The sequence below is a fragment of the Myxine glutinosa genome, chromosome 3, assembly GCF_964187855.1.
Source record: "Myxine glutinosa chromosome 3, kmMyxGlut1.1, whole genome shotgun sequence".
NCBI classification, from domain to species: domain Eukaryota; kingdom Metazoa; phylum Chordata; class Myxini; order Myxiniformes; family Myxinidae; genus Myxine; species Myxine glutinosa.
Window position 1 is genome coordinate 60,542,226 of NC_136263.1, and position 24,257 is coordinate 60,566,482.

The following is a 24,257-nucleotide window of genomic DNA, read 5'->3' on the forward strand; positions in this document are numbered from 1 at the left end:
GGAAGTTTAACCGACATCGCGTTGTTGGCCATGGCAATGGCGTCGTGTTTGGAAGGATCGCTACGGCAGATCCAACGTCGAGATCACCAGTAAAGCGCGGTGTTACGCGCGCTGCTTGTAAGCAAGGAGGAAGCGGACAACGCGGTAATTTGTAAGAGTCTTTATTCAAGAGCTCACTGTAACACTGAGCTGCTCAGGGCTGCGCGCCCCGTGTATATCGTGAGGCCACGCCTCTCTCCGGGGCGTGGCCCACCCCCATTTGGTGTGCGGGGTGATATCACCACGTCAGTGCTTTCGTGTCTGCCACATTACCATTAAAAAACCGAGGTGAATTCCTAACTTCTGCGGTTATTAATATTAGTGCCGAACACCTCTTATCATTGATTCATAAACCATACAACGCTTCAATCCATTAGCTTTATATTCATGACATTGGGATGAAAGTGTCATAGTTATATTTACTATATTATTATTATTATTACGAAAACGATACTACTGAAACGATACACTGCTGTATTAAGAAACCTGGGCTTAATTTGTCCGAAGCGATCCGAAGGTGAGGCATAATGCCTAAGGCCTAAACGTACCATTTTGATGGAAGAGCCGTAACGCCGATGCTTTTGATATTTGATGGTCATTTTAACAATCGGTTTGTTTGTGTTTCACACTGAATGAAAAACGTAATGTAGAGCACGGCTATTGTGATATATGACAGGTTCGACGATATGTTCGGCATGAATGGCATATAAATCAAAATGGCGGAGTGTGGAGAGTCAGCCGCCGTACCGCCGTAATGACATCAGATGTAATCACATCACCCTGTCATGTGACCAGATCCTTAGCTCTGATTGGTATACGTTTGAGGGGACATACATACGGATGGACAAACACTGTTCTAGATGGCTTTGGCTGATGGGCTACGCCGTAAGAGTTACAGAAGCTCCAGCCCCTCAACGGACGCCGGGCCCCGAAGCAGCGACCCCTCCTGACCCCCATCCTCCCTCACCCTCTCCCCCCTCCCCATGCCCCCTCTCAACGCCCCTGCCTCCCAGCAAGATGTCCTCTCACTCAGAGACACTCTTTACTTCTCTCAAATTACCAACTAAGTTACCACGTTCTCTGTACTCAGGAGAACAACCTCCATCATACGACTGCATACAGGAATATCTGTGCTCGGCCAAGTGTTACCTCTGGCCTCGTGGAATCCACCTTTACAGTTGGATTTACTGTACAGGTGGTAAAGAAGCCAGGTATTCATCTGCATGGGATTCCCGATGTTATCTTCTCTCCTCCAGATTTTCCTTGTTTAATTGCCCGGGTCATTTCTCTCGACAGGGAAAGGAGCAATAATGATTTTTTATCCCGTTGAGAATTTGCAAACCATCTATTTATCAGACTTCTTGGAAAGACCGGCATAAGATTTCCTTTTCGTTCATATTTCTACACTCCTGTTCTGCATCTCCTCCTGCTCATTGACAACCCATGTGCGTTTACGTTCCCTCGCTGTGATGTACGGTGGATGTATTACGTGGTACTTTGAAGAAGAACTCTCCTTTTTGCATCTTCAGATACATAGGGCTGCCAAAGCAGTTTCTTGACCATTTGGCATAATACTGGATGGGTCGCCACTCCGACGTTGGATACCCGAATGGCGATCATTCATCCCAGTAAGCTGGTATACTCATTTTGCTGACCTTGGAAGGTATGACAGGCTGAGTCAACCCACCTGGTGTTCATTCAACGGCTGGTAGGGGCTTGAACTCAGGAACCTGATATCTCAAGCCAACCACCTTAACCGTTAAGCCAACACCATGCTACGTAGTACTTTGTGGTACCAGAAATCTATCGACCACATTGGTGAAATTGTTTGGTTTTCTTCTTTAGGGTGAAATTTTGTATCTTTCTGAAATAGTTCAAAATTGTAATAAAGTTTAATACAAATTACAACGATGATTGGTCTAAACTCTAAAGTGTTAAATATAATGATAAGCAAAAATGAGATAATAAAACAACTTTTTACATGAATCATATCATAATTAGGTAACATGTAGTATGTAGAGCGTTGATGCTACCAAAGCAGTTACTGAGCTACAATCCTGGTCGGGTCACCACTCCGATTGAGGAAGTCAGGCAGGAGTTTGTTATAGGTTCAGGTGCCGGAGATAGCTCGCCTACTCTTCGCAAAGGACCCCGTGGAATTTTTTTAATGTCCACCAACTAATACCAGCAGACGGAACACCCGGCTTAACGTCCATTGAAGGATTGCACACACATTGATGAATCGCTCTGCCTGTGACACACCGGGATGACAGACACAATGTATATCTGGGTCTGGATTCAAACAAAGGCTAGACAGCTTAGGGAGAGTGTGCATACCTACCTCTAGGGCCGAGGCCATCCTGCCAGCCCAAGTTGACACTGCACCTTGTATTATTTAATTATACAGTGACCACATATACAATAACAAATAAAGCAAGCCATGGTAAAGCCAAGTTGGCAGAAAGTTTATTTATAACTGATTTATATACAAGGATATACAAGGAAACCTAGACACAGGAGGCCATTTGGCTAGTGCCATAACCACACCAAACTCCAATAACTTAATCCATCAATTCACTTTTCAATGCACTCACCCTAGTCATAACATCAACTGCAACTAACATAACATCCATATCCCTTTATTATTAAGTTACATATATCCCTTTTAATCCCAAGACATAAAATATACCAAGGACGACATATTATTCGAATGAAAAAGCCATTGTGGGATTTCTAACATCCACAACCGAAGCACATGGAGGACAGTCTGCTTGGGGCAACTTGATCTGAGATGCTGTACCCTCTGCTGGAAATTCACCAGCAGGAATGTCATGTCGGATTTGACCAAAACATCTCAGAAGTGAGCTCATTACCAACGGAGCCATCCTGCCATCCCTTAGCTTAATTATAACCACATCCAAATTAAATAGGCCATGTTCAGAAAGCACTACATCATCACTCATTCCACCTGTGTACGACTCTAAATGCATTTCCACCCAAGATGTTTGCTAAACACTTCTCAACTGTCTAGTGCAGAATTATATTAATAGAATACAGAGGGGTCTCGTTATAACGGACAGGCACATTCCGTGGATTTTTTTTTTTTTTTTTTGTATACAACATCGAGGCTCGTGAAAGAGCGAACATTAATCACACAGAGAGACAAACAGACACACAAAACATATACCATCGGGAGCGGTAGACAAGATGGGGAGAGAGGGGGAAGGACACAAACACAACATTTGAGAGCAGGGACCGAGAGACATGGAGACATCGAGAGATCTGTGGAAGGGCTTTGGGGGGGGGGGCATGGGAAGGGGGGGTGGGAGAGTTGGTGGGAGAGATTGGTTGTTGTATCGAAAATTTGGGATATTGTGAGTTCAAGGGAGACACACACTCCGACACATGAAGAGTAACAGGTAAACCACTTCAGCAGGATCACTCACATGGAGGATGCCAAGAGAGATATTTTCAGGGTCTTTCTTTTCACGATTTCTGGATGTAGTTTTAGTTGCAACAAACACACACATATCGACGCCTAGTCCTGACTGTGAAACACCTGAGCAACAGTTTATACCTGGGTTGAGATTTGGACCCAGGCTAGACAGCTTAGAGGTACAGTGCATTCAGAAAGTATTCAGACCCCTTCACTTTTTTCACATTTTGTCATGTTGCAGCCTCATGCTGAAATCGTTTAAATTCATTTTTTCCCTCATCAATCCACACTCCTTATCCCATAATGACAAAGAGAAAACAGGATTTTAGAAAGTTTTTGCAAATTTATGAAAAAGAAAAAACTGAAATATCACATTTACATAAGTATTCATACCCTTTGCTATGACACAGCCAAACAGTTCAATCTTGGTTTCATCAGACCACAGAATCTTGTTTCTCACAGTCTGAGAGTCTTTTAGGTGCTTTTTTGCAAACTCCAAGCGGGCTTTCATGTGTCTTTCACCGAGGAGAGGCTTCCGTCTGGCCACTCTGCCATAAAGATCAGATCGGTGGAGTGTTGCAGTGATGGTTGTCCTTCTGGAAGTTTCTCCCATCTCCACACAGGATCTCTGGAGCTCAGCCAGAGTGACCATCGGGGTCTTGGTCACCTCTCTTACCAAGGCCCTTCTCCCCTGATTGCTCAGTTTGGCCGGGCGGCCAGCTCGAAGAAGAGTCCTGGTTGTTCCAAACTTCTTCCATTTAAGAATTATGGAGGCCACCGTGCTCTTGGGAACCTTCGATGCAGCAGAATTATTTTGTAGGCTTCCCCAGATCTGTGCCTCGACACAATCCTGTCCCTGAGCTCTGCAGGCAGTTCCTTCGCCCTCATGGCTTGGTTTTGCTCTGATATGCAATGTCAGGTGTGAGACCTTATATAGACAGGTGTGTGCCTTTCCAAATCATGTCCAATCAATTGAAGTTACCACAGGTAGACTCCAATCAAGGTGTAGAAACATCTCAAAGATGATCAAGAGAAATGGGAGGCACCTGAGCTAAATTTCAAGTGTCCGAGCAAAGGGTATGAATACTTATGTAAATGTGATATTTCAGTTTTTTCTTTTTCATAAATTTTCAAAACTTTCTAAAATCCTGTTTTCTCTTTGTCATTATGGGGTATTGAGTGTTGATTGATGAGGGAAAAATGAATTTAAACAATTTCAGCATAAGGCTGCAACATAACAAAATGTGAAAAAGTGAAGGGGTCTGAATACTTTCTGAATGCACTGTAAGTGTGCTACATCGAGGGTATCTGAGAACTACCATATGTAGTTTACCTACACGAATCAGTAACCGTGTTAAGTATTTAATCTGTTCCGTTACAAGGAACTTCCTTAAATGGAGAGAGAGAGAGTCATCCAGCTCATCAAAGACTCTATCTATCTATAAGATAGCAAAGACTGCTTTGGTTGTTTGTCCATACTCTGCCCTTTTTAATGATGATCCTCAAGCAATGAAGCAGCACTAACGGACAAACTGACTGACTAACGAAGTGACTGACAGACGGAAAGACGATGAGCCAACCCATAAGCTCCCTGGAAATACTTTCCAGGTGAGCCAAAAACAATGCAAACAAAAAATTATTATTATTGTTATTATTATTATTTTAAAAATTTTAAAGTACAAACGTTAAAGTACAAAATTAAAGTACATTTAAAGACTCCATCCATTGTGACTTGTCCGCACATCGGCACAAGACTGCACGAGCATGACTAGTTATTCATTCTGAATGAAACAGTTTTGGGTTATCCACAACGAATAACTTAATGATGAGCTGACGTTTCGGGTCTTGCCTTTCCTTGGAACGAGAAACGAAATTACGACAATATCAAACCAGTCACCAATCATTTTAACTTGGCAGAACATTCCATTTGTCACATGTCTGTGGCTTCATATACTGTTCCATGGAAGAAATGACTCCAAGATACTCTCAAAGCGGTTTCAAATTGAAATTGGGAACATCAGCACCAAATGGTTTCGGTGAAAGCGTTTCTTTCTGTTAATACAACGTTATTATTCATTCTTTTCCACCTTTCCTTCAGTCGTTTCATTACGTTTCCTTCCCCCATTTTCCACCAATACGTCACTCAAGATGCTCCAACTTTTGTCCCAGTGTCCATTGTGCATTGTTCCCATTCAGTCAGAAAGACAAGTCAAGTGCTTGGATGATTGATACGCAAGGTCATTCTCAATCGAGGTAAGTTCATCACAGAGAGACTTTACAAGGACCTAGTTCATCCACAATTGGACTACTGTTCTCAAGCATGGAGGCCTCATTTACAACAGGATATCGATCTCTTGGAAGGTATACAGAGGTGTGCGACCAAAATGGTGAGAGGTATGGAAAACATGGACTGAGTCAAGACTGTCAGCCCCGAGTCTAACCACAATGGAATGCAGAAGGCTTTGAAGGGACCTGATAGGAACCGCCTTTATAGGCCATTTTCCCCCACAGAGCAGAGGTTGGCCTTTTTTGGGCACAGTGGTCCCCTTTTTTGAAGCAATGTTTTATGGCCGGATGCCCTTCCTGCCACCAACCCTGTTAGTCGCCTCTTGCGACACACAGGGAATTACCAGTGAACTGGTACTCAATTTGCCGACCTTGGAAGGAGGACAGGCTGAGTCAACCCACGTGGCGTTAATTCAGCGATCGACCAGGATTCGAACCCAGGATCCTAGGATCCCAAGCCGGCACCCTAACCGCTCAGCTAACACATAAAACATTGCTTCAAAAAGGGGACCACGGTGCCCGAAAAATGCCAACCCGCACTCTGCGGGGAAAAAATGGCCTCTAAAGGCGGTTCCAGATGCCGATCGGATGTGAAAAGTATATATTTTCTCATTGAGTATGGGATCACTGGCATAATTTACCAATTGGGACTGTGGGTGCTGAGAGCAGCAATGCTTTTAAATGCAAAATAGATCAATATTTGAGAGAAGTAGGAGGGCTACAGAAGAGTCCATCGAGACTTCTGCCCCAGTAAAACGAACCCACCTTCGCTGTCCAGGTCTTCACCCACAGCGGTGATTGAGATATCGTAAGTCATCGTGTAATCCAAAAGACATTGCTCATCCCCAATAGTCAGTGGTGAGATCATCAGTGATGTCACAAACCGGTAGTTCTATCAATTTTCTTTCTTTTTCACATTCTGCCTCACTCCGAGGAAAGGCGAGTCCCAAAACTTCAGCGCTTCTTAGATTTTTCACATAGAATAACATAAACAGTTTTAATTATTTTGTTTTTTTATACTCTTGTGCAACCAACGCAGACGGCTACTTCTGTCCTGAAACTAGCAACGACCTCAGTTCTTCATTCTGCTTCATAACAAGACTACTGTAAAAATAACAATTGCAATATTGCACAATATTCCTTTGCAAAGCACTCTGTACAAATTAAGAGACTATACATGTTGCTTTTACGGAGGTATTAAAAAAAAAAATCTGTACATCTTTGCTTGGACAATTGAAGCAAAAGGAACCAGTGCTCCTCACACCATGTGGGAGGAGAAGGTGCTTCACATGAGACCATAGATACGCTCTGTTTTTACCTTAAGCCTCTCGCTTGAAACCAAGCAATTAGTGCAACTTTAAACTGGGTTATGTTGAGTAGAAACTGAGAGCAAGACAGCCATTTGTAGTGAAGGCTGTTTAACCCATCAAAGTGAGAAAAAGCATGTTTGAGTGAAGAGCTCGGTGAGGAGAAGTGGGGTTGAGGAGCACATGAGATCGGCGAGCGCAGAGGGGGGAGATCAGTGGGTGTGATGGCAAGTCAGAGAGGAGTAATGAGTGTTTCAAAAACAATGAATGAGTTTAGCATTTTCGGAACATGTAAATTGTTAAAGAACAAGAATGTGGGTTGAGAACTGAGCGAGTGTTTAAAGAATATGGAGGCATTTGGGGATAAGGAATGATGGATGATTGTTTGAGGCGTTCAGCTGATGTGATGTTATGAGAATATTGAGTTTGGTAGGACATGTTGGAATGAGTTTGCTGAGTCTGCATGGATTTTGTGAGAAGGTGATTCAGATAGAGCGCATTAATTTGCTGATTTCTAAAAACAAAAAGTGCCATCTTTAGGTATTGCTATATTCATTTGATGCGTCTCAGTCTTCCACGCGGACTGGAAGATCTTCAGATAGTTGTGACTCTCCAGGAAACCACACTGATGTGTCTTCTCCACGAACAACCCTTTCCCATTGAGCCAAGTTGTCTCTGCAAATACGTATCACAAGGTATCCTCAAAACCAAGCGTACTTGCATAGTCACAGAATTACAAAAATAATACACGATTTGTAATCGAGCACATGGACTAAAGTGTAAAATCTAGCAAAAATTTTAAGCATTCTGTGTAAAATGAACATGTTCCATGACGACAAGACTTCAGAAATAATTGTTGTTTTCCTTCCAGAATGAGTGTTTCCCTCATTTAAGTGTCATTAATATCAATTACCGAAGCAGTACCCAGCTTTTACTTAACATGAATATCCCATTAGAATCGAAGGACAACGCTGTAGCATCCATCCCAAATGTAAAACGTTAAAAATGTAAAATGCGTGAAGATGAAGTCCAAGTCTGCCTCTCTCTTGGCCTTCAACTCTGCTGTTGGAGCTTCCTCCCTATCTCAACTGTTCCTTTTGCCCCCATTGCATCCTGATGCATCCAGTGTACTAGTACTAGCTATGACACGAACCTCAACTATGTATCCTAAAATGTTCCACAAAAAGCAATGCATTCATGGAATGTACCTGCCAAGACGAGAAAGAGGCAGCGGACTGATGGAGCTCAACCAAGTGCACACAGTGACAACTGTAGGATTGGCTGAGTATGTGAAAAGTTGGACAGACTACCAAATCCAATATTTATGCAAAGACAAAAACAGCAAGCCAGAAAAGGTATCCTTAACTCACCTAGCAAAAAAAATTCCAAAGACAGGTGTGAGTCGAAGATGTCATACATGAAAAAGAAACAGCAACAAATACAGCCCCAATGATTGCAAAAAAGACAAAATAAAAATATTAAAAGAAATATCAACAGATACACAATGACAACTGGGAGAACAATAAAAGAGCAGGAAAATACATATATATACATAAAAGAGTTTGACAGAATGAGAGTAGACAAAGAAGGCTCTTTCAAATGGCGAAGAAGTCAGCTCACCTGGGATGGAAAACAAATTATAAATGCCCAAGGACACTATACGAACGGTTTTAAGAAAATGGTGGGACGGAGTCAATTGGACAAGTGTAGGTTTGCAAAGTGGAAACAAAAAGTATGAGCCACCGCCTATCGGGATGTAAAGAAAAAAACAACTCAAGTCAGAACAGATGTACACCCAAAGGCACACAAGCTTTCCACTGGCACATTTGCCAAAGTCTCAATATCCCAGTTCTAAAAAAAACTCGTGGAAACGTGAACCAAAAGTCAAAAATTGAAAACAAGAAAACAACGTTCACGTACAACCGAGTGATCCCATCGAGCATGAATATAGAAAACAAAGCATTGTGACCAGATATCATTCTTAGGTACAAAAAAGCACTTAGGCGCAAAGGTGTCAGCACCCAGCGATTTTGTCCTAAAAAAATGCAGAAATCAAGAAAATGATCAAATAAAAGGTTCTCAAAAATGAAGTGAAATGATCTTGGAAGCTGAAGAGTGCCAAAATTGTATCAGTGATTAATTGGAGCAACTTGAACTGATAAATAAGAACCTTACGGAGATCTTAAAGGCCATCCCTGGGAATATTGCAATGAACAAACTGCAGTTGGAAGCAGTCTGGGGGCGACGACCTTGAAAAGAGCCCTCGGAACCTATCAGGTAAGTTTCCTTTTACTTAACATGGATATCCCATATTATAATCGAAGGACAACGCTGTAGCATCCATCCCAAAGGGTAACTCTTTACAATGGAATAAAAGGACATTTTACATCCACTTTATTTCAGATGGGAGAGCGAGCTTGAAATCCCTTCCAAAAGATGATTTTCACTATAGAACAGCTGTTTTATTTATATTATCCAGGAATGGACACTTGAACCAGACAGCTCAAGGATAGGTCTGTTGCTAAATGACCTAAACTGCCTACTCGTGTGATTACAGTGTAAAAGATGTTGTGTGCTAAGATTTTAATGATGGGAACGATTTCTTACCTGATACCCTGAAGTAAAGGACTTGTCACAGGCATGATCTCAGTAAGTGTGGTGAAACAGGGAATGGCAACTCCATTGTAAAAGCCAATCTTCATAAAAACACAAACAAATTAATGTTATAATAGCCTCATAAATACAGTACCTGTTAGCCACCCTGTTGGCATGGTGATTATAGCAACATAGAGTGTGTTGGCTTCACAATTAATCATGTACTCTGTTTTATCATCACAATGCTTTGGACCCAGTTGGTGTGTGTGTCGTTGGTTGTTGTCTCCAAATGCAGGTTTCAGAAGGTGGAACGGAGTCCTCCCAGGTCTCGAAGTATCCACCTTCGTGTATGTGTCTCCATGTGTGTATGTACATACATACGTGTGTTTGTGTACATATGTGTGTGCACAAAATATGTGCAACATGTCACACACAAGACACATGCACACAACACACCACCGCACAACATGTCACACACAACATGTGTGTATACAATACAACATGTGCACAATATGTTTGTATACATGTATATAACGCATAAAATAATATGTGTTCATACAATACACAGCAAATAATGTCACGCAAAACAAAAACAAAACATGCCAAAGCAAAGCCAAAAGCAAAACCAAAAGCAACACCAAAAGCAACACCAAAGCCAAACGTGTATAACAAATCACAATCACAATTGATGCACGTGTGTGTGCATGTGAGCGTCATCGCCACCAGTCCTCATTTTTCTCAGGCCTCCCTTCCACTCGGGTCTGCCAAATCTCACGCCCCCCTTCCACTCAGGTCCGACAAATCTTAGGCCCCCCACCAACTCGGGTCGGCCAAATTTTAGGCCCCCCTTCCACTCGGTTCCGCCAAATCTCAGGCCCCCTTCCCTGTGCACATGCGTGTCCTCCTCAATGGGCCAGAGTGGGCAAAACCCATCAAGCCATGGTTCGCCTCCCCATCCCCCACCAAAACCGTCTAAGAAGCTATTGTATTCGTCATGTTACTGGATCTCATGGAGCTCGGTTCCCTGCAGGCATGACATGGCATAGAGAGAGTTTCCAAATCCAACACCCTTGCGCCCAGCTTGACAAAGTCGAAGAAACCCAGCAAGCCGCCAGGCCAGACCACATCCAAGACGATCCACGTGACTCTGAAGTAGCCGCACATGGCACAAATCCTCAATCTCACCTCTCCATCCCACGTGTGTGTGTGTGTGTGTGTGTGTGTGTGTGTGTGTGTGTGTGTGTGTGTGTGTGTGGGCATATGTGCACACATATGTACGTGTGCGTGTTTGTGTGTGTGCTGTGTGCGCGTGATGTGTGTCAGTTGTTGTTGCATAGTCCTGGACAGTTCTCTCGAACAAGCCCGCAGCCCAAAGACAGCCGATTGATGTCGCAGGAACAACGCAGAGATCCCCCACTTCATGGGCACTCCGACCGATCGGCACTCTGACCATGATCGTGCTGCCCTGACGAATCCGGGCAGCAAGAAAGAATGGAGAAGATTTGGCCCCCGACTTGTGTTGGGGGGTACAACCATCACGAAGAGGCATCTCCCATAGTTGTGTGTGTCATTGGTGCCCAACAGTGACATTATAACAGGAGAACGATACTGATCGATAGAGTGCATACTCTGCCAAACTGAACAGTTTACGTTTTGTATTCCACTGATGGGCAGGATCTGGTCTGTATCCGGACCTTCACGAGAATCTAATCGGCTTGTTATTGTCACCGACCTAATCTATCCACCAAGTTTCGTCCGAATATGTCCATAAATCTTCAAGATTTTATGTGATATATCGTTTTTCACCCTATCTCTCAATGGTAAACAATCACTTATATAATAAAAACATCCTCGGATTGGGATTGCAGATCTTCACCAAAAATCTAATTTATTAGTCCTTGTCACACACCCAACCAGTCCTACAAGTTTCATCCAAATGCGTCCATAACATTTTGATATATCGTGCGATATAGACCTTTGGGCGTTATCTCTCAATGTTGAAGGACTTTGGCCTTATCTTTCAATGTTGAAGGATCACTTAAGAATTCTAGTATCCGTATCCGTATCCGGATCTTCACCAGAATCTAGTCAATTAATCCTCGTCACACACTCAACACCAAATTTCGTCCGAATCTGTCCATAACTTTTTGAGAAATCCTGCAAACAGACAAACAGACAGGCAGGAGGGGTTGGGGGGGGGGGGGGGTTTCAAACAAATGCATGTTCACCAAGATGGCTTAGTAGTGAGGACAGAAAACTACACATCCAAGAAGTTTGATTTGTACTGGATTTGTACTTAGTTTGTATTAAGGATTTGTACTGCAACAGTGTAGAAACTTTGGAATTCCAAAAGCCTCAGAAATTGCAGGAAAGTAGAAAAACTCGAGCTATACGCAGGCCTCTCCAAAACACGGAATTACGTGGATCTGTTACACAGTTTGCAACGTTGTTTTTTGTTGGAACATCGCACTCATCTTGTGAACACACATGTGTCCTTGCTATGGTATTGCACACAAAAGTTGCAAATAATCCTCCACTTTCGCTTACCTGTCCTTGAGGCATCTCGTCCTCCTTATCGCGGTCCATCATGGGAATTGGTTGTTGGCCTTTCTTTTTAATTTCATCACCCTGCATTGCAAATTTCAAAAGGGAAAAATGTATAATTTCCATTCTGCACACGGAATATCAATAATTAAATGCAATTGCTTTGATTCCCTGCAAATAATTCACCTTGGAACATAATGCTGAAGTGCCGACACATAAGCCAAGCTCTGCTCCTCTCTTCGCTGACTGGCCAGTGCAGTTATTGTTATAACTAGGGCATTGCCCGTACTATATCTATATCGAAAATTATATCCCCCCCCCTCTATTTACATGCTATATATATACTATATATCGTACTATATATATACATACTATATATTTATATATATATATATATATATATAGATATATATATATATATATCTAAAATTATATCCCCCCCCTCTATTTACATGAAATGGTTTGGTCCAAAGCGAACGGCTTGCGAGTACGGTGACAATCCCCCCCCTCTATTTACATGCAATGGTTTGGTCCAAAGCGAACGGCTTCCGGAGTTTGGTAAAGAAATCGCCATCGCGTGCACAAACGCGCAGGAAAGCGAATGAATCGCAAATTCGGTTTTATTAGTTTTAAAACATAGTTTAACGCCAACATAGTTTGCAAACGTGAAATAAATGAATACGCTCTCAAATGTGCCATCCGAGGCAGAGTGTGTCCTCCACGTTCGGCACACGCGATCGTTCGCTGCTCTCTGATTGGTTGAATCGTTTTTTGGACATAGCTCGGTAAGTAATTGTCCGATTAATATGAAACCTTGAAAAGGCACATCCTCGGGTCCCCAGCAATATACCTGGCAAGTTAAAAGTATATCGGACCGGTAGTTGTCGAGAAACAGCGGTCACAGACAAACAAACAAACGTACAAACGTACAGACGTACAGAGATTACTGGAATTATAGATAGATTATTGATTTGATTAAAAATTGCAATTTTTTTATTGTGATGTTGACCTAGCGCATTTTACAATATTGTAGTACAGCAACTTTCGGGTCAATCCTCCCAGGGGTATGGAATCTACAAAATATGGATGAAATGTGCATGGTGTGTGTGTGTGTGTGTGTGTGTGTGTGTGTGTGTGTGTGTGTGTGTGTGTGTGTGTGTGTGTGTGTGTGTGTGTGTGTGTGTGTGTGTGTGGCATATTTATTGTAGTGTTCTACTTGAGCTTTCTGATGTGGAATGTGATAGACTGAAATGATCATTATGATCTCCAGAGTCGATTCGGCTAATGAACTAATACCGAAGAATTCCCATGTTTCTAAACACCATGCATGGTAAGGTGTATAGAGCAGTTTAATAGGTCCTTCCATGGCATGGCATTCCAATTACAAAACAAGAAAAAGAGCAATCAGATTGCAAACCTTCGCCAGAATGTATTTTCAGTGGTTTTTTTGTTAAAACAAATATGGCGGACGAACCACGTGACGGATGACGTCATCATTATTTTTTTTTCTAAACTAATTTATTCCTAGATTATGCTTAAGAAATTTCATCTTGATCAGATGAAGTTTTGTACTTGTCGAATTATGACGTCATAATGGAGGCACCTATGACATCATTAACATATTTTATTCCACATGTAGAGTTCTTTACAATGAGCCATGTCTCATTTTTTTCTATTCAGCACTTTCGGAGATATAGAGGTGCAAAGTTTTTCGGTTTTTCCAAGATGGTGGCCGAAACACGTGACCGATGACGTCATCATTATTTTTTTTTCTCCACCAGTTTATGCCGACATGGTGCTCAAGAAATTTCATCTTGATTGGATAAAGCTTTGTACTTGTCGAATTATGACGTCATAATGGAGGCACCTATGACATCATCATTAACATATTTTATTATCCATGGAGAGCTCTTTACATTGAGCCATGGTCTCAATTCTTTTTCTATTCAGCACTTTCCGAGATATAGAGGTGCAAAGGTTTTCGATTTTTCCAAGATGGCGGCCAAACCACTTGACCTATGACGTCATAATTATCATTAAAAATTATACAGGTGGAGTTGCACCTATGGTGAAAATTTCCTGTCAATCGGACCAACCGTTGCAGAGAAAATCATATTTATTCTGTGCGGACAAACAGACAAACAGACAAACAAACAAACCAACAAACGGACTCAAATGCAATACCCTCTCCTCTGGCGAGGGAAATAAATAATAACTAGAGCAATGCTACTGCACTGCCAATATGCCTCCGCGCAGTCCCTGCCCGTGACAATGGGTAGATGCCCTCGTTGGCTGTCCAAAAATAAACAAGTTTGATTTAAATCGCTTTAGCTGTTCCCAAGTATCACATTTTTACCAGACAGGACAGGTTTCCCATTGATCAGTGAAGCGTTTTCAGAGAAGGGGGATTTTTCAAAAATCAGCTTTCAAACTAATATGGCTGCCAAACCGGATGACATACAGACACGTGAAAAAGTAAGTACACCCCATGTAAAGTTTTGACTTTTTCAACATATTTCAACATACAGCTATTTGATCTTCATTTCAACAATATTGATAGATAAAGGTGATATAATATAACAAATATCATGAAACATTTACATTTTGTAGTCCATTGTATAATTTAAATAAACATAAATGCAAATTTCGCATGTGGAAAAAGTAAGTACATACACCCCTACATTTATCACTACTTCAAATACCTAAAATTAGAATCAGGTGCACCAGCTCAGGTGCAAATGATTCGAACATCGTTAGAGAGGATCTTGGAGGAACCTGTCTTATTTAAACCTCAGACATTTAGTTTGGTTTGCTCTTTGTTGTTGAAGTGTGCAGCGTCACCATGCCTAGATCAAAAGAGCTCTCTGAGGCCTTCAGAAAGAAGGTTATAAATGCCTACGAGGCTGGGAGGGATTTTAAAAGATCTCCAAACAATTTGAAATCAATCATTCGACTGTCTGGAAGATCATCTACAAGTGGAGAAGATTCCAAACAACTGCCAATTTGTTCAGGCCAGGCCTCAACCAGGCAAGTTCAGCCCGAGAGCAGACCACAAGATGCTGAAAGAGGTCTCTAAGAAGTAAGAACCCCAGAATGTCATCACGGGACCTACAGGTAGCTCTGGCCACTGTTGAGTGTTGATGTCAAAGTGCACGAGTCTACCATTAGAAAGAGGCTGCACAAATTTGATCTACATGAGAGGTGTGCCACGAGGAAACCTTTGCTGTCCAGAAATAACATCAGGGCAAGACTAAAGTTTGCCAATGAACACCTAGGCAAAGACCAGCAGTTCTGGAACAATGTGCTCTGGACAGATGAGTCAAAGGTAGAGCTATTTGGCCACAGTACCAGAAGACATGTTTGGCAAAAACCAAAGACAGCATTTGACCACAAGAACCTGATACCAACTGTAAAGCATGGTGGTGGAAATATTATGGTTTGGGGCAGCTTTGCTGCATCAGGGCCTGGGCAGCTCACCATCATAGAATCCACTATGAATTCTTCATTGTACCAGAGGGTGCTTGAGGATAATGTGAGGCCATCTGTCAGAAGTTGAAGCTCAACCGAGGGTGGACCTTGCAACATGACAATGACGATAAACATACCAGTAAATCCACCAAGGAATGGCTGAAAATAAAGAAATGGAGGGTTCTGGAATGGCCAAGTCAAAGCCCGGATCTAAATCCCATCGAGATGTTGTGGGGGGATTTGAAACGAGCTGTGCATGCAAGAAAGCCCTCAAATATCGCACAGCTGAAAGAATTCTGCATGGAGGAGTGGGCAAAAATTTCTCCCAGTCGATGTCAGAGACTGGTAGACAGTTATAAGAAACGCCTACTTGAGGTTGTTTCTGCCAAAGAAACAGATAATCTAATACCACCTATTAGAGCCAAGGGTGTACTTAGTTTTTCCACATGCGAAATTTGCATTTATGTTTATTTTAAATTATACAATGGACTACAAAATGTAAATGTTTCATGATATTTGTTATATTATATCACCTTTATCTGTCAATATTGTTGAAATGAAGATCAAATAGCTGTATGTTGAAATATGTTGAAAAAGTCAAAACTTTACATGGGATGTACTTACTTTTTCACGTGACTGTATGAATGACAGTACACACTGCATATGTATGAGTAAGGGATCACGTTTGTGAAGTTTTATGTTGATCGGATGAGGTTCATTTTTCTATCCAAGATGGCTGCCAAACCACATGACCTGCAATGTCATCATTTTCAAATTATGCAGCAATGGTGTTAGATGACATTTGTAAAGTTTCGCATCGATAGGGTAAGCAGTTTCTGAGATATAATTATTTAATATTTTCCTTCAATCTAATATGGCTGCCACACCATGCGACCAATGTGATCAACTTTTAAACGCCATGCCTAGTCGAAGACACACGTAAAGTTTTGAGGCGATAACTTTGGTGGTTTGGGAGAAGATGGTTTTTTAAAGGTCTTGGGTTAAATCCAATATGGCTGCCAAACCATGTGACCTATGATGTCATAAATTTAATATTTCAATATAAATGGTTCATTGATCATATGCATGCAATTTCACATTTTTAAGATAAGGCATTCGATTAAAATATTAATGGCTGATATACCACTTCACCAATGATGTAATGATTTTGTTCCCCATTGGGAATACTTGACAATGTGCCATGTTTCAAATTTTTCAATCCATTCAGCGGTTTCCGATAAATATTTTTTTAATTATTTGCGTTTAATCCAAGACGGCTGCTATGACCTATGTGTCACAATTATCATTAAAAAAACATTCTACGTTGGTGACACTCCTACCCTGAAAGTTTCATCTCAATCGGACATGTGGTTGCTGAGAAAAATGAGGTTTTGCCCATACGGACGGACAGATGGACGGACAACCCAAAAACATAATGCCTCCTGCCATGTTAGGGGGCGGAGGCATAAAATAATGATATACATATAGTAACAAAGCATTTATTAATTAATACTGCTGCTTCCCGATGTGGGATGTGCAGTAGCGGACTGGGTCATAAAACCGGCCCGGGCATCCTTCACCTAGGTCGGCCCATTATTCATTTATATGTTGCTTATCTGAGGAAATAGACGAAATGTTTGAAGAAAAAAAAATCCACTAAAAATTACATTTATTTTCAGTAACACAAGCACATGTCATGTCTAAGAGAGTAGGTGCCTGCGCAGTTCGCTGCTTCTGGCAGGCACACCATCAATGATATCCTCAGTGTCAAGTTTGGCCAGGTTCCCTTTTTCCACAGACATCAACATGAACGGCTCAAGATGTTCTTGTGTCATTGTACTTCGCAGACGGCTTTTGATTCTCTTCAAAGCAGAGAAAGACCGTTCACATGCCACTTGTGACACAGGCAGCGTTAGCAGCAGCTTGTTGGCAAGCCCAATGCTCTTGCAGACATCAGTGAAGAGGTTCAACTTGAGGAGCACCTTGTAGCAGCAGAGAGGACAGGCTTTACATGACTTACATGTACTTGGCAGAGTCTTCCTGTCCTGTTCAGACTCACTGTCCTCCTGCACTGTATAAGCATCTGCTACTGATTGTTTCAGTGTTGACCATTGTTCTCCAAGGCTTCGCAGTTCTTTTCGTAGCTGTTCCGCAATGACACCATCATCAAATCTCAGCAAATGTTTGTGCAGCTCTTCCATAGCTCCCGAAGGCACTTGATCAAAGTTCCTTGGGTGAAGAAGTGAGAGATCAGCATACAATGTTGATGTTGCTGATCTGTCAAACCGCTGCACAATGCTGCTCACAATAGTGTCCACTATTCGGTTGTACACTTCAATGTGATACTTCTTTACTGGGTCAGAAGCTGATGTAGCCGCATCTATGGACAGTTCGCCATCAATACGTTTGTGCTGTCTTTGCCGTTTTATAGGAAGGGACTCTTCCATAACAAGATTTACATCCATTTCATCCAGCTGGTCATTAGCCCATTGAACAAACTTTGCAGCTGCATCATGACAAGCTTGGAAGTCATCCCGTAGCATCTGCATATTCTCTAGCAATTCATCCACCATCCGGTGCACAGTCAGCAGATCCAATTGCACAGTTTGTAGATACTTGGAGAGCGCTGTAGTGCGGGAGAATACTTGCAGATATACTTGTGCAGTCAGAATTGTTTCAAACTGCAGGAGACTGGCAATGTATCCCTTCATCTTGGCCTTAACAGCTGCTTGCATCTGGTCAGCAACAAGTATGGCATTAAGAGTGGTGATAACTTCCATGAAAAGCGCTCCAGTTGGATTGTTGAATGAACCAAAAACCTTCTTCAAGGCGGCATCCTTTGACCACCATCTAGTTTCTCCGATAGTTCCCATTCGTTTCACAGTAGTGGAGTGTCGACTCCAGATGTTCATTCGTTGATAAGATTCCCGAAAGAATACTGCAATGTCATTCAATAGTGAGAACAGTGATGCGCTAGTCACCACAACACTTGCAGCTTCGGTCACAACGAGATTTAACACATGTGCGTGGCACCAAACATGGATCTGCATTGGAGCTTCCTTTCATAGCAGAGTACTGAAGCCTTTGTAGCACCCCTGCATGTTTGCTGCACCATCAGTTGAGTTTCCAACACAGTTCTTGAGGCCAAGATTCAGTCCTAACAAGACTTCAGAAACAAGTTGCACAAAAGCTTCGCCCGTAGATTCCTCACATTTCATTCACCACACTCACTAATCTTTCTTGGATAGTGCCAGTGCTATCAACATATCTAAGAACAAGAGCACTGGTCTTGTGTTGAGATGTATTGAGTGGTATCAATTTCCACAGCAAACATGTCTGTTACTTCTTCAGAAATCGACCGACGTATCTTATCCCGGATAAGTGTGATAACATAATTCACTGTAGTTTTAGACAGCAAAGTTACGAAGGAGCCTCAACCTCGTGAACTCTTTGCCTTCTCATGTTGCTTCTTGCTGTTCTGGACAACGTGAGAGAGATGATCGGCTGTGCAGGAATCATACTTCCGAAGTAGTTTTACAACTTCCAGAAATGTACCATGGTCGATCTCCTCATTGACAAGTATGTATGCTGCTTCTTCATTACTTCCTCTGTAGCTCAGTCCCCTCTTACCAATGAGTTTGACCACATCCACAACTCTTTCCATCACTTGTCGTGTCTTTCTAACCTCATCATGATGGCTACGTGCGAGCAGGTGAGAAACGCTGGACTGTTGTCGATCTACCAGGTATGCTGTAGAGCATCTCAAATGAAAAGAAGAGCGTTCCTGTTCTTCAACACGTGTATGTACATGTCGCCAGTCAGTCATTCCCTCGATGAACGTGGACCAGTCTGAGGTGCTGGAAAACGCCAAGCACACTGAACAGTGAAGAGAATGATTGTCCTTGTTGTATGACAATCACCATCTGTTTGTACCATCTTTTCGCATGAAACACCTCTTGACCACTCGGTTGTCAGTTTTTTGATTAGGGTGGTAATTCCAAAACAGCAAACAATCTTCATCTCTACATGGTTTCTTAAAGTAGTTAATCGAGGGGTATCCCTCCTCTGCAAGTGTAGCAGCTGCAGCAGGTACATCTCTCTCAGCTGACCGCACCTGTTTGTGTTAACCAATTTGCACCAATTCTGCAGATTCAGCTGCCAATTGGTCATCTACCGATTCAGCTGCCAATTGATCATCTACCAATTCAGCTGCTGATGGTCCAGCTACCGATTCAGTATCCTTATCCCCGTGTTCACTGACTTCACCAGGCCCAGTATTAGTACTCTTGAACAGATCCAAAAGGTTTCTGCACTTTGAAGCACTATCTGACAGTTTCTTTTTCTTTCGATCACGTTCCTTCTCAGCACCTCCTTTTCTCCTCTTCTGGTTTGCTTTATCCATTGTTGGTTACAGATGCAGATGCTGAAATTTTTTTTTTTTTTTTAGCATCGTAAGTCAGTTCGCGACATTGTTATCAATACTAGATCAGTAGTCAGTAGACCTATCTAAACTTACTTGGCCTATCGGCTCAAAATCCTTTTTGCTGTTGATTTGGTAGTTTTTACAATCGAAGGAAACACGTATCGGGAGTACATACGACATAGCGATTGTGAATGTGACAGCTCTGAGGCGTCTTTCGCTTCGCATCGCAGTGAGCACCAACATGGCGGCTGTAAGACTAAAATCTGGCTTAAAACCCACTCACCTCACCACCAGGGCTGCCACTCTAAATTTTCATTTTCCCCTGCCACGCGTGCGCATTTTCCCCTACGTTTCCCCTACGCCCATCCCTAAAAAAAAAAAAAAAACTGCACCTACACTGAGTGTTCCCACAAGTTCAAAACAAAAACTCCCTACAATAAGGCTGAAAATTCGCAATATCGGACCAAAATTCCCCAAATCCATTTTACATTCATATACCGTAATGTGAAAATAAAAGTATTTTTATATTTTTTTCAGTTTTTTTATTTTTATTCTTTCATTACAAAAGTTGTAAAAAATACTTTTTGGCATAGAAAAAGTAAAGTTTTCTTTGGTATTTTAGCTAATAAATTGCTTATTCCACAAAACAAACAAACAAATTTTTGGCGTAAATGAACATTTTCCTTTGGTATCCGGCAACATCACCGAGTCCTGGTTGGGCGCAAGGGCTTCCTGGCTCCACCTCCTGATGACGAAGTGCGGGCCACGCCCGTAATGTAGCTCCTCCCCCTTCTTCTCTGAGGCTTGACCACGCCGTAATGGCGGCAAATGCAGTTGGCAATAAATGCAGTTGGCAACTCCCCTACATATTGTCATTTTCCCCTGCATATTGCCATTTTCCCCTGCATATTGCCATTTTCCCCGTAGGTATCCCCTACCCCCTACATTAGGCTGAAATCCCCTACCATAGGGGATTTCCCCTACGACACCACCCAAAGCCTTCAACCAGACATATTAACACGCTCCTCCCCCTTCATTCCCGTTCTTCAAAGCAAAGCGGTAAAAATTGTTGTGTCGTCATTATATATGCACGGTACCCGCCCAAAAGGCGGGGCTTCAATTAGGAGGCGCGATTTATATAAACATCCGTTAAATATCACACGCAAATCATCAAAATCTAAACAGTATTTTTAGAATTTCAATAAACAAACCACATCACTGTTCATATCGGTAAATATTATTCCATCGTGTTTCAAATCGTGATTTATAGTGATATCAACTGTACGCTTTTCTTTAGGAAAAGATTTGAATGATTTTGTCCGGTACCTCTTCTTCAGCTTAGAACTTCAGGATACACGACATTGCTGATAAAAGTTCCTTTTCTCTCTTTCAAGTTCTTGGCAAACATTTTTATATTGTCACTGCTGCCAACGCGACGCCATGGCATTATTCATAACATTCATTCATTCATCTAATGACCATTAAACATTATTCTAACGCTCATTAAACGCTCATTAAACGTTCATTAAACGATTACGAAAATAAAAACGAAAAACATTACGAAATTACGTTCACACCGTCACATCAAACACTACCGTGAACACAAAAGTCACAAACATCGTCACAAACGTTACGTTACATAATTCAAACCGTGAACACATCGAATATTGGAGAGCCCATTGCCGTTTTCCGTGACAAACTTTTTTTCAGCAGTTTTTTTATCCAGCCCAGCGGCCCATTTTTCACCCAGCGGTCCCAGCCCACCGGGCATTGCCCAAATGCCCTATGGCCAGTCCGCCCATGGATGTGATACACCAAAATGATCATGATGATCTCCTGAGTTGATAATTAACTACAAACAAGGAGAAAAGACAAAAAATGTCATAGCCCCAGTGGTGTTGATAATTTTGCTCTACGGAGTTAAAGGCCGCCAGTCAGCCATTTTTGTTGGATTACAAAATAAAATATTCTGCATAGGTATACTTTCATACAGTGTTTTTGTGCCAATTTTGAACAAAATCGGTCCATGCATGACTGAGAAATGGTTGAGGACACGTTTAAGTACCAAAATGGCCTCCAATCAGTCATCTTGGATCTGATCTCGAAAAGAAATAATGTGCATGTGTAAGCAATCGTTCATTATCTGTGTGCTAAGTTTGAACAAGACTGGTAAATGCTTCTCCGAGAAATGGTTGAGGACGTGTTCAATATGGGGTTTTCACCCCTCAGCCCAAATTGGGCTAAGGGGTATTGTCGTCACGGACGTCGTCCGGGCGTCCGTCAACTATTGGTTTCCGTCAATTTCGAGCAGAACGGCTTGTCCGATTAAATCCATTTTTTCAGTGTGCGTTGGGGTTGAGTAGATGAAGGTTACTTTCTAAAATGGGCGCGCTGCGATTTTCAATATGGCCGCGACGGCAGCCATCTTGAAATTGGTTTCCGTCAATTTCGAGCAGAACCGCTTGTCCGATTAAATCCATTTTTGCAGTGTGTTTTGGGGTTGAGTAGAGGAAGGTTCAAGGGCGCGCTGCGATTTTCAATATGGCCGCCACGGCAGACATCTTGAAATTGGTTTCCACCATGCATGGGCTGAGGGGTTACGCCGGCTTTGCGGTGCTATTTATTAGCAACTAAAATGGCTGCCAGTCTACCCGTCTGCCATCTTTAATCAGATGACAAAACAACGTGAGGAGCACGTGCAGGACATCATGAACTGTGCTTGTGCGAAGTTTGAACAAAATTGGTCCATGCATGTATATTTATATATACATTAATTTTTAAAAGGCTTGTGGTTAAATAGTTGCACAGGCTCTGCCAATGAAAGCTCGCTTGGCGTTTGCAAAAAAATCACCTAAATGACTCCCAGACTGTGAGAAACAAGATTCTGTGGGCTTTCATGTGTCTTTCACGGAGGAGAGGCTTCCGTCCAGCCACTCTGCCATAAAGCCCAGATCGGTGGAGTGTTGCAGTGATGGTTGTCCTTCTGGAAGTTTCTCCCATCTCCACACAGGATCTCTGGAGCTCAGCCAGAGTGACCATCGGGTTCTTGGTCACCTCCCTTACCAAGGCCCTTCTCCCCCGATTGCTCAGTTTGGCCGGGCGGCCAGCTCTAGGAAGAGTCCTGGTTGTTCCAAACTTATTCCATTTAAGAATAATGGAGGCCATTGTGCTCTTGGGAACCTTCAATGCAGCAGAAATTTTTTTGTAGGCTTCCCCAAATCTGTGCCTCGATACAATCCTGTCTCTGAGCTCTGCAGGCAGTTCCTTCGACCTCATGGCTTGGTTTTTGCTATGATATGCAATGTCAGCTGTGAGACCTTATATAGACAGGTGTGTACCTTTCCAAATCATGTCCAATCAATTGAATTTATCACAGGTGGACTCCAATCAAGGTGTAGAAACATCTCAAAAATGATCAAAATAAATGGGAGGCACCTGAGCTAAATTTCAAGTGTCATAGCAAAGGGTCTGAATACTTATGTAAATGTGATATTTCAGTTTTTTTTTTTTTAATAAACTTGCAAAACATTCTAAAATCCTGTTTTCTCTTTGTCATTATGAGGTATTGAGTGTAGATTGGTGAGGGAAAAAATGAATTTAAACGATTTCAGCATAAGGCTGCAACATAACAAAATGTGCAAAAAGTGAAGGGGTCTGAATACTTTCTGAATGCACTGTATATATATATATATATATATATATATGTATATATACACATACACATACATACACACACATACTCTACTGTGTGTCTGAAATGAATATACCAAAAAGAACGTTGAATCGTATTGTTATTCGAGATACTGATATAAATTTGATCGGAATACACATATTAGATTTGTAAATTTTAGTTCATTGTGAATGTTGATTGTTATTTTCAATCCGTTTCAGGAGAAAGCTCGTTTTATGATATAATGACAAGTCATCAAAAGAGAGCTAAAATTGTGAAATTTGTACACGAATGTGGTTCAGTCATCCAAGCCCAAAGGCATTTTCAGCACGAAACGAACAATCCAGCGCCTCAAAGACATTCCATACTAAGATGGGTGGATCAGTTTGAGGCTACAGAATCTGTCCTGAAGGGGAAAATCTGTTGGAAGCCCAAGAAAGTCAAATGAAAGGGCGAATGCTTTTATGAAGGCATTTACCAACAACCCTA

General features: G+C 42.0%; 1 protein-coding gene across 1 annotated transcript in view; it reads right to left on the minus strand.

The window, feature by feature from the left end:
* Nucleotides 1-2,488: 2,488 nt before the first annotated feature.
* Nucleotides 2,489-24,257, minus strand: part of PDE10A (phosphodiesterase 10A) — a 131,704-nt gene continuing 109,935 nt past the window's right edge. Inside the window, exons 20-22 of the mRNA XM_068110734.2 lie at nucleotides 12,211-12,291; nucleotides 9,676-9,764; nucleotides 2,489-7,743 (exon numbers count right to left, since the gene is read on the minus strand). Coding sequence (XP_067966835.1) covers nucleotides 7,635-7,743; nucleotides 9,676-9,764; nucleotides 12,211-12,291 — 279 coding nt within the window. The 3' untranslated portion in view covers nucleotides 2,489-7,634. The remainder of the gene's footprint in view (nucleotides 7,744-9,675; nucleotides 9,765-12,210; nucleotides 12,292-24,257) is intronic.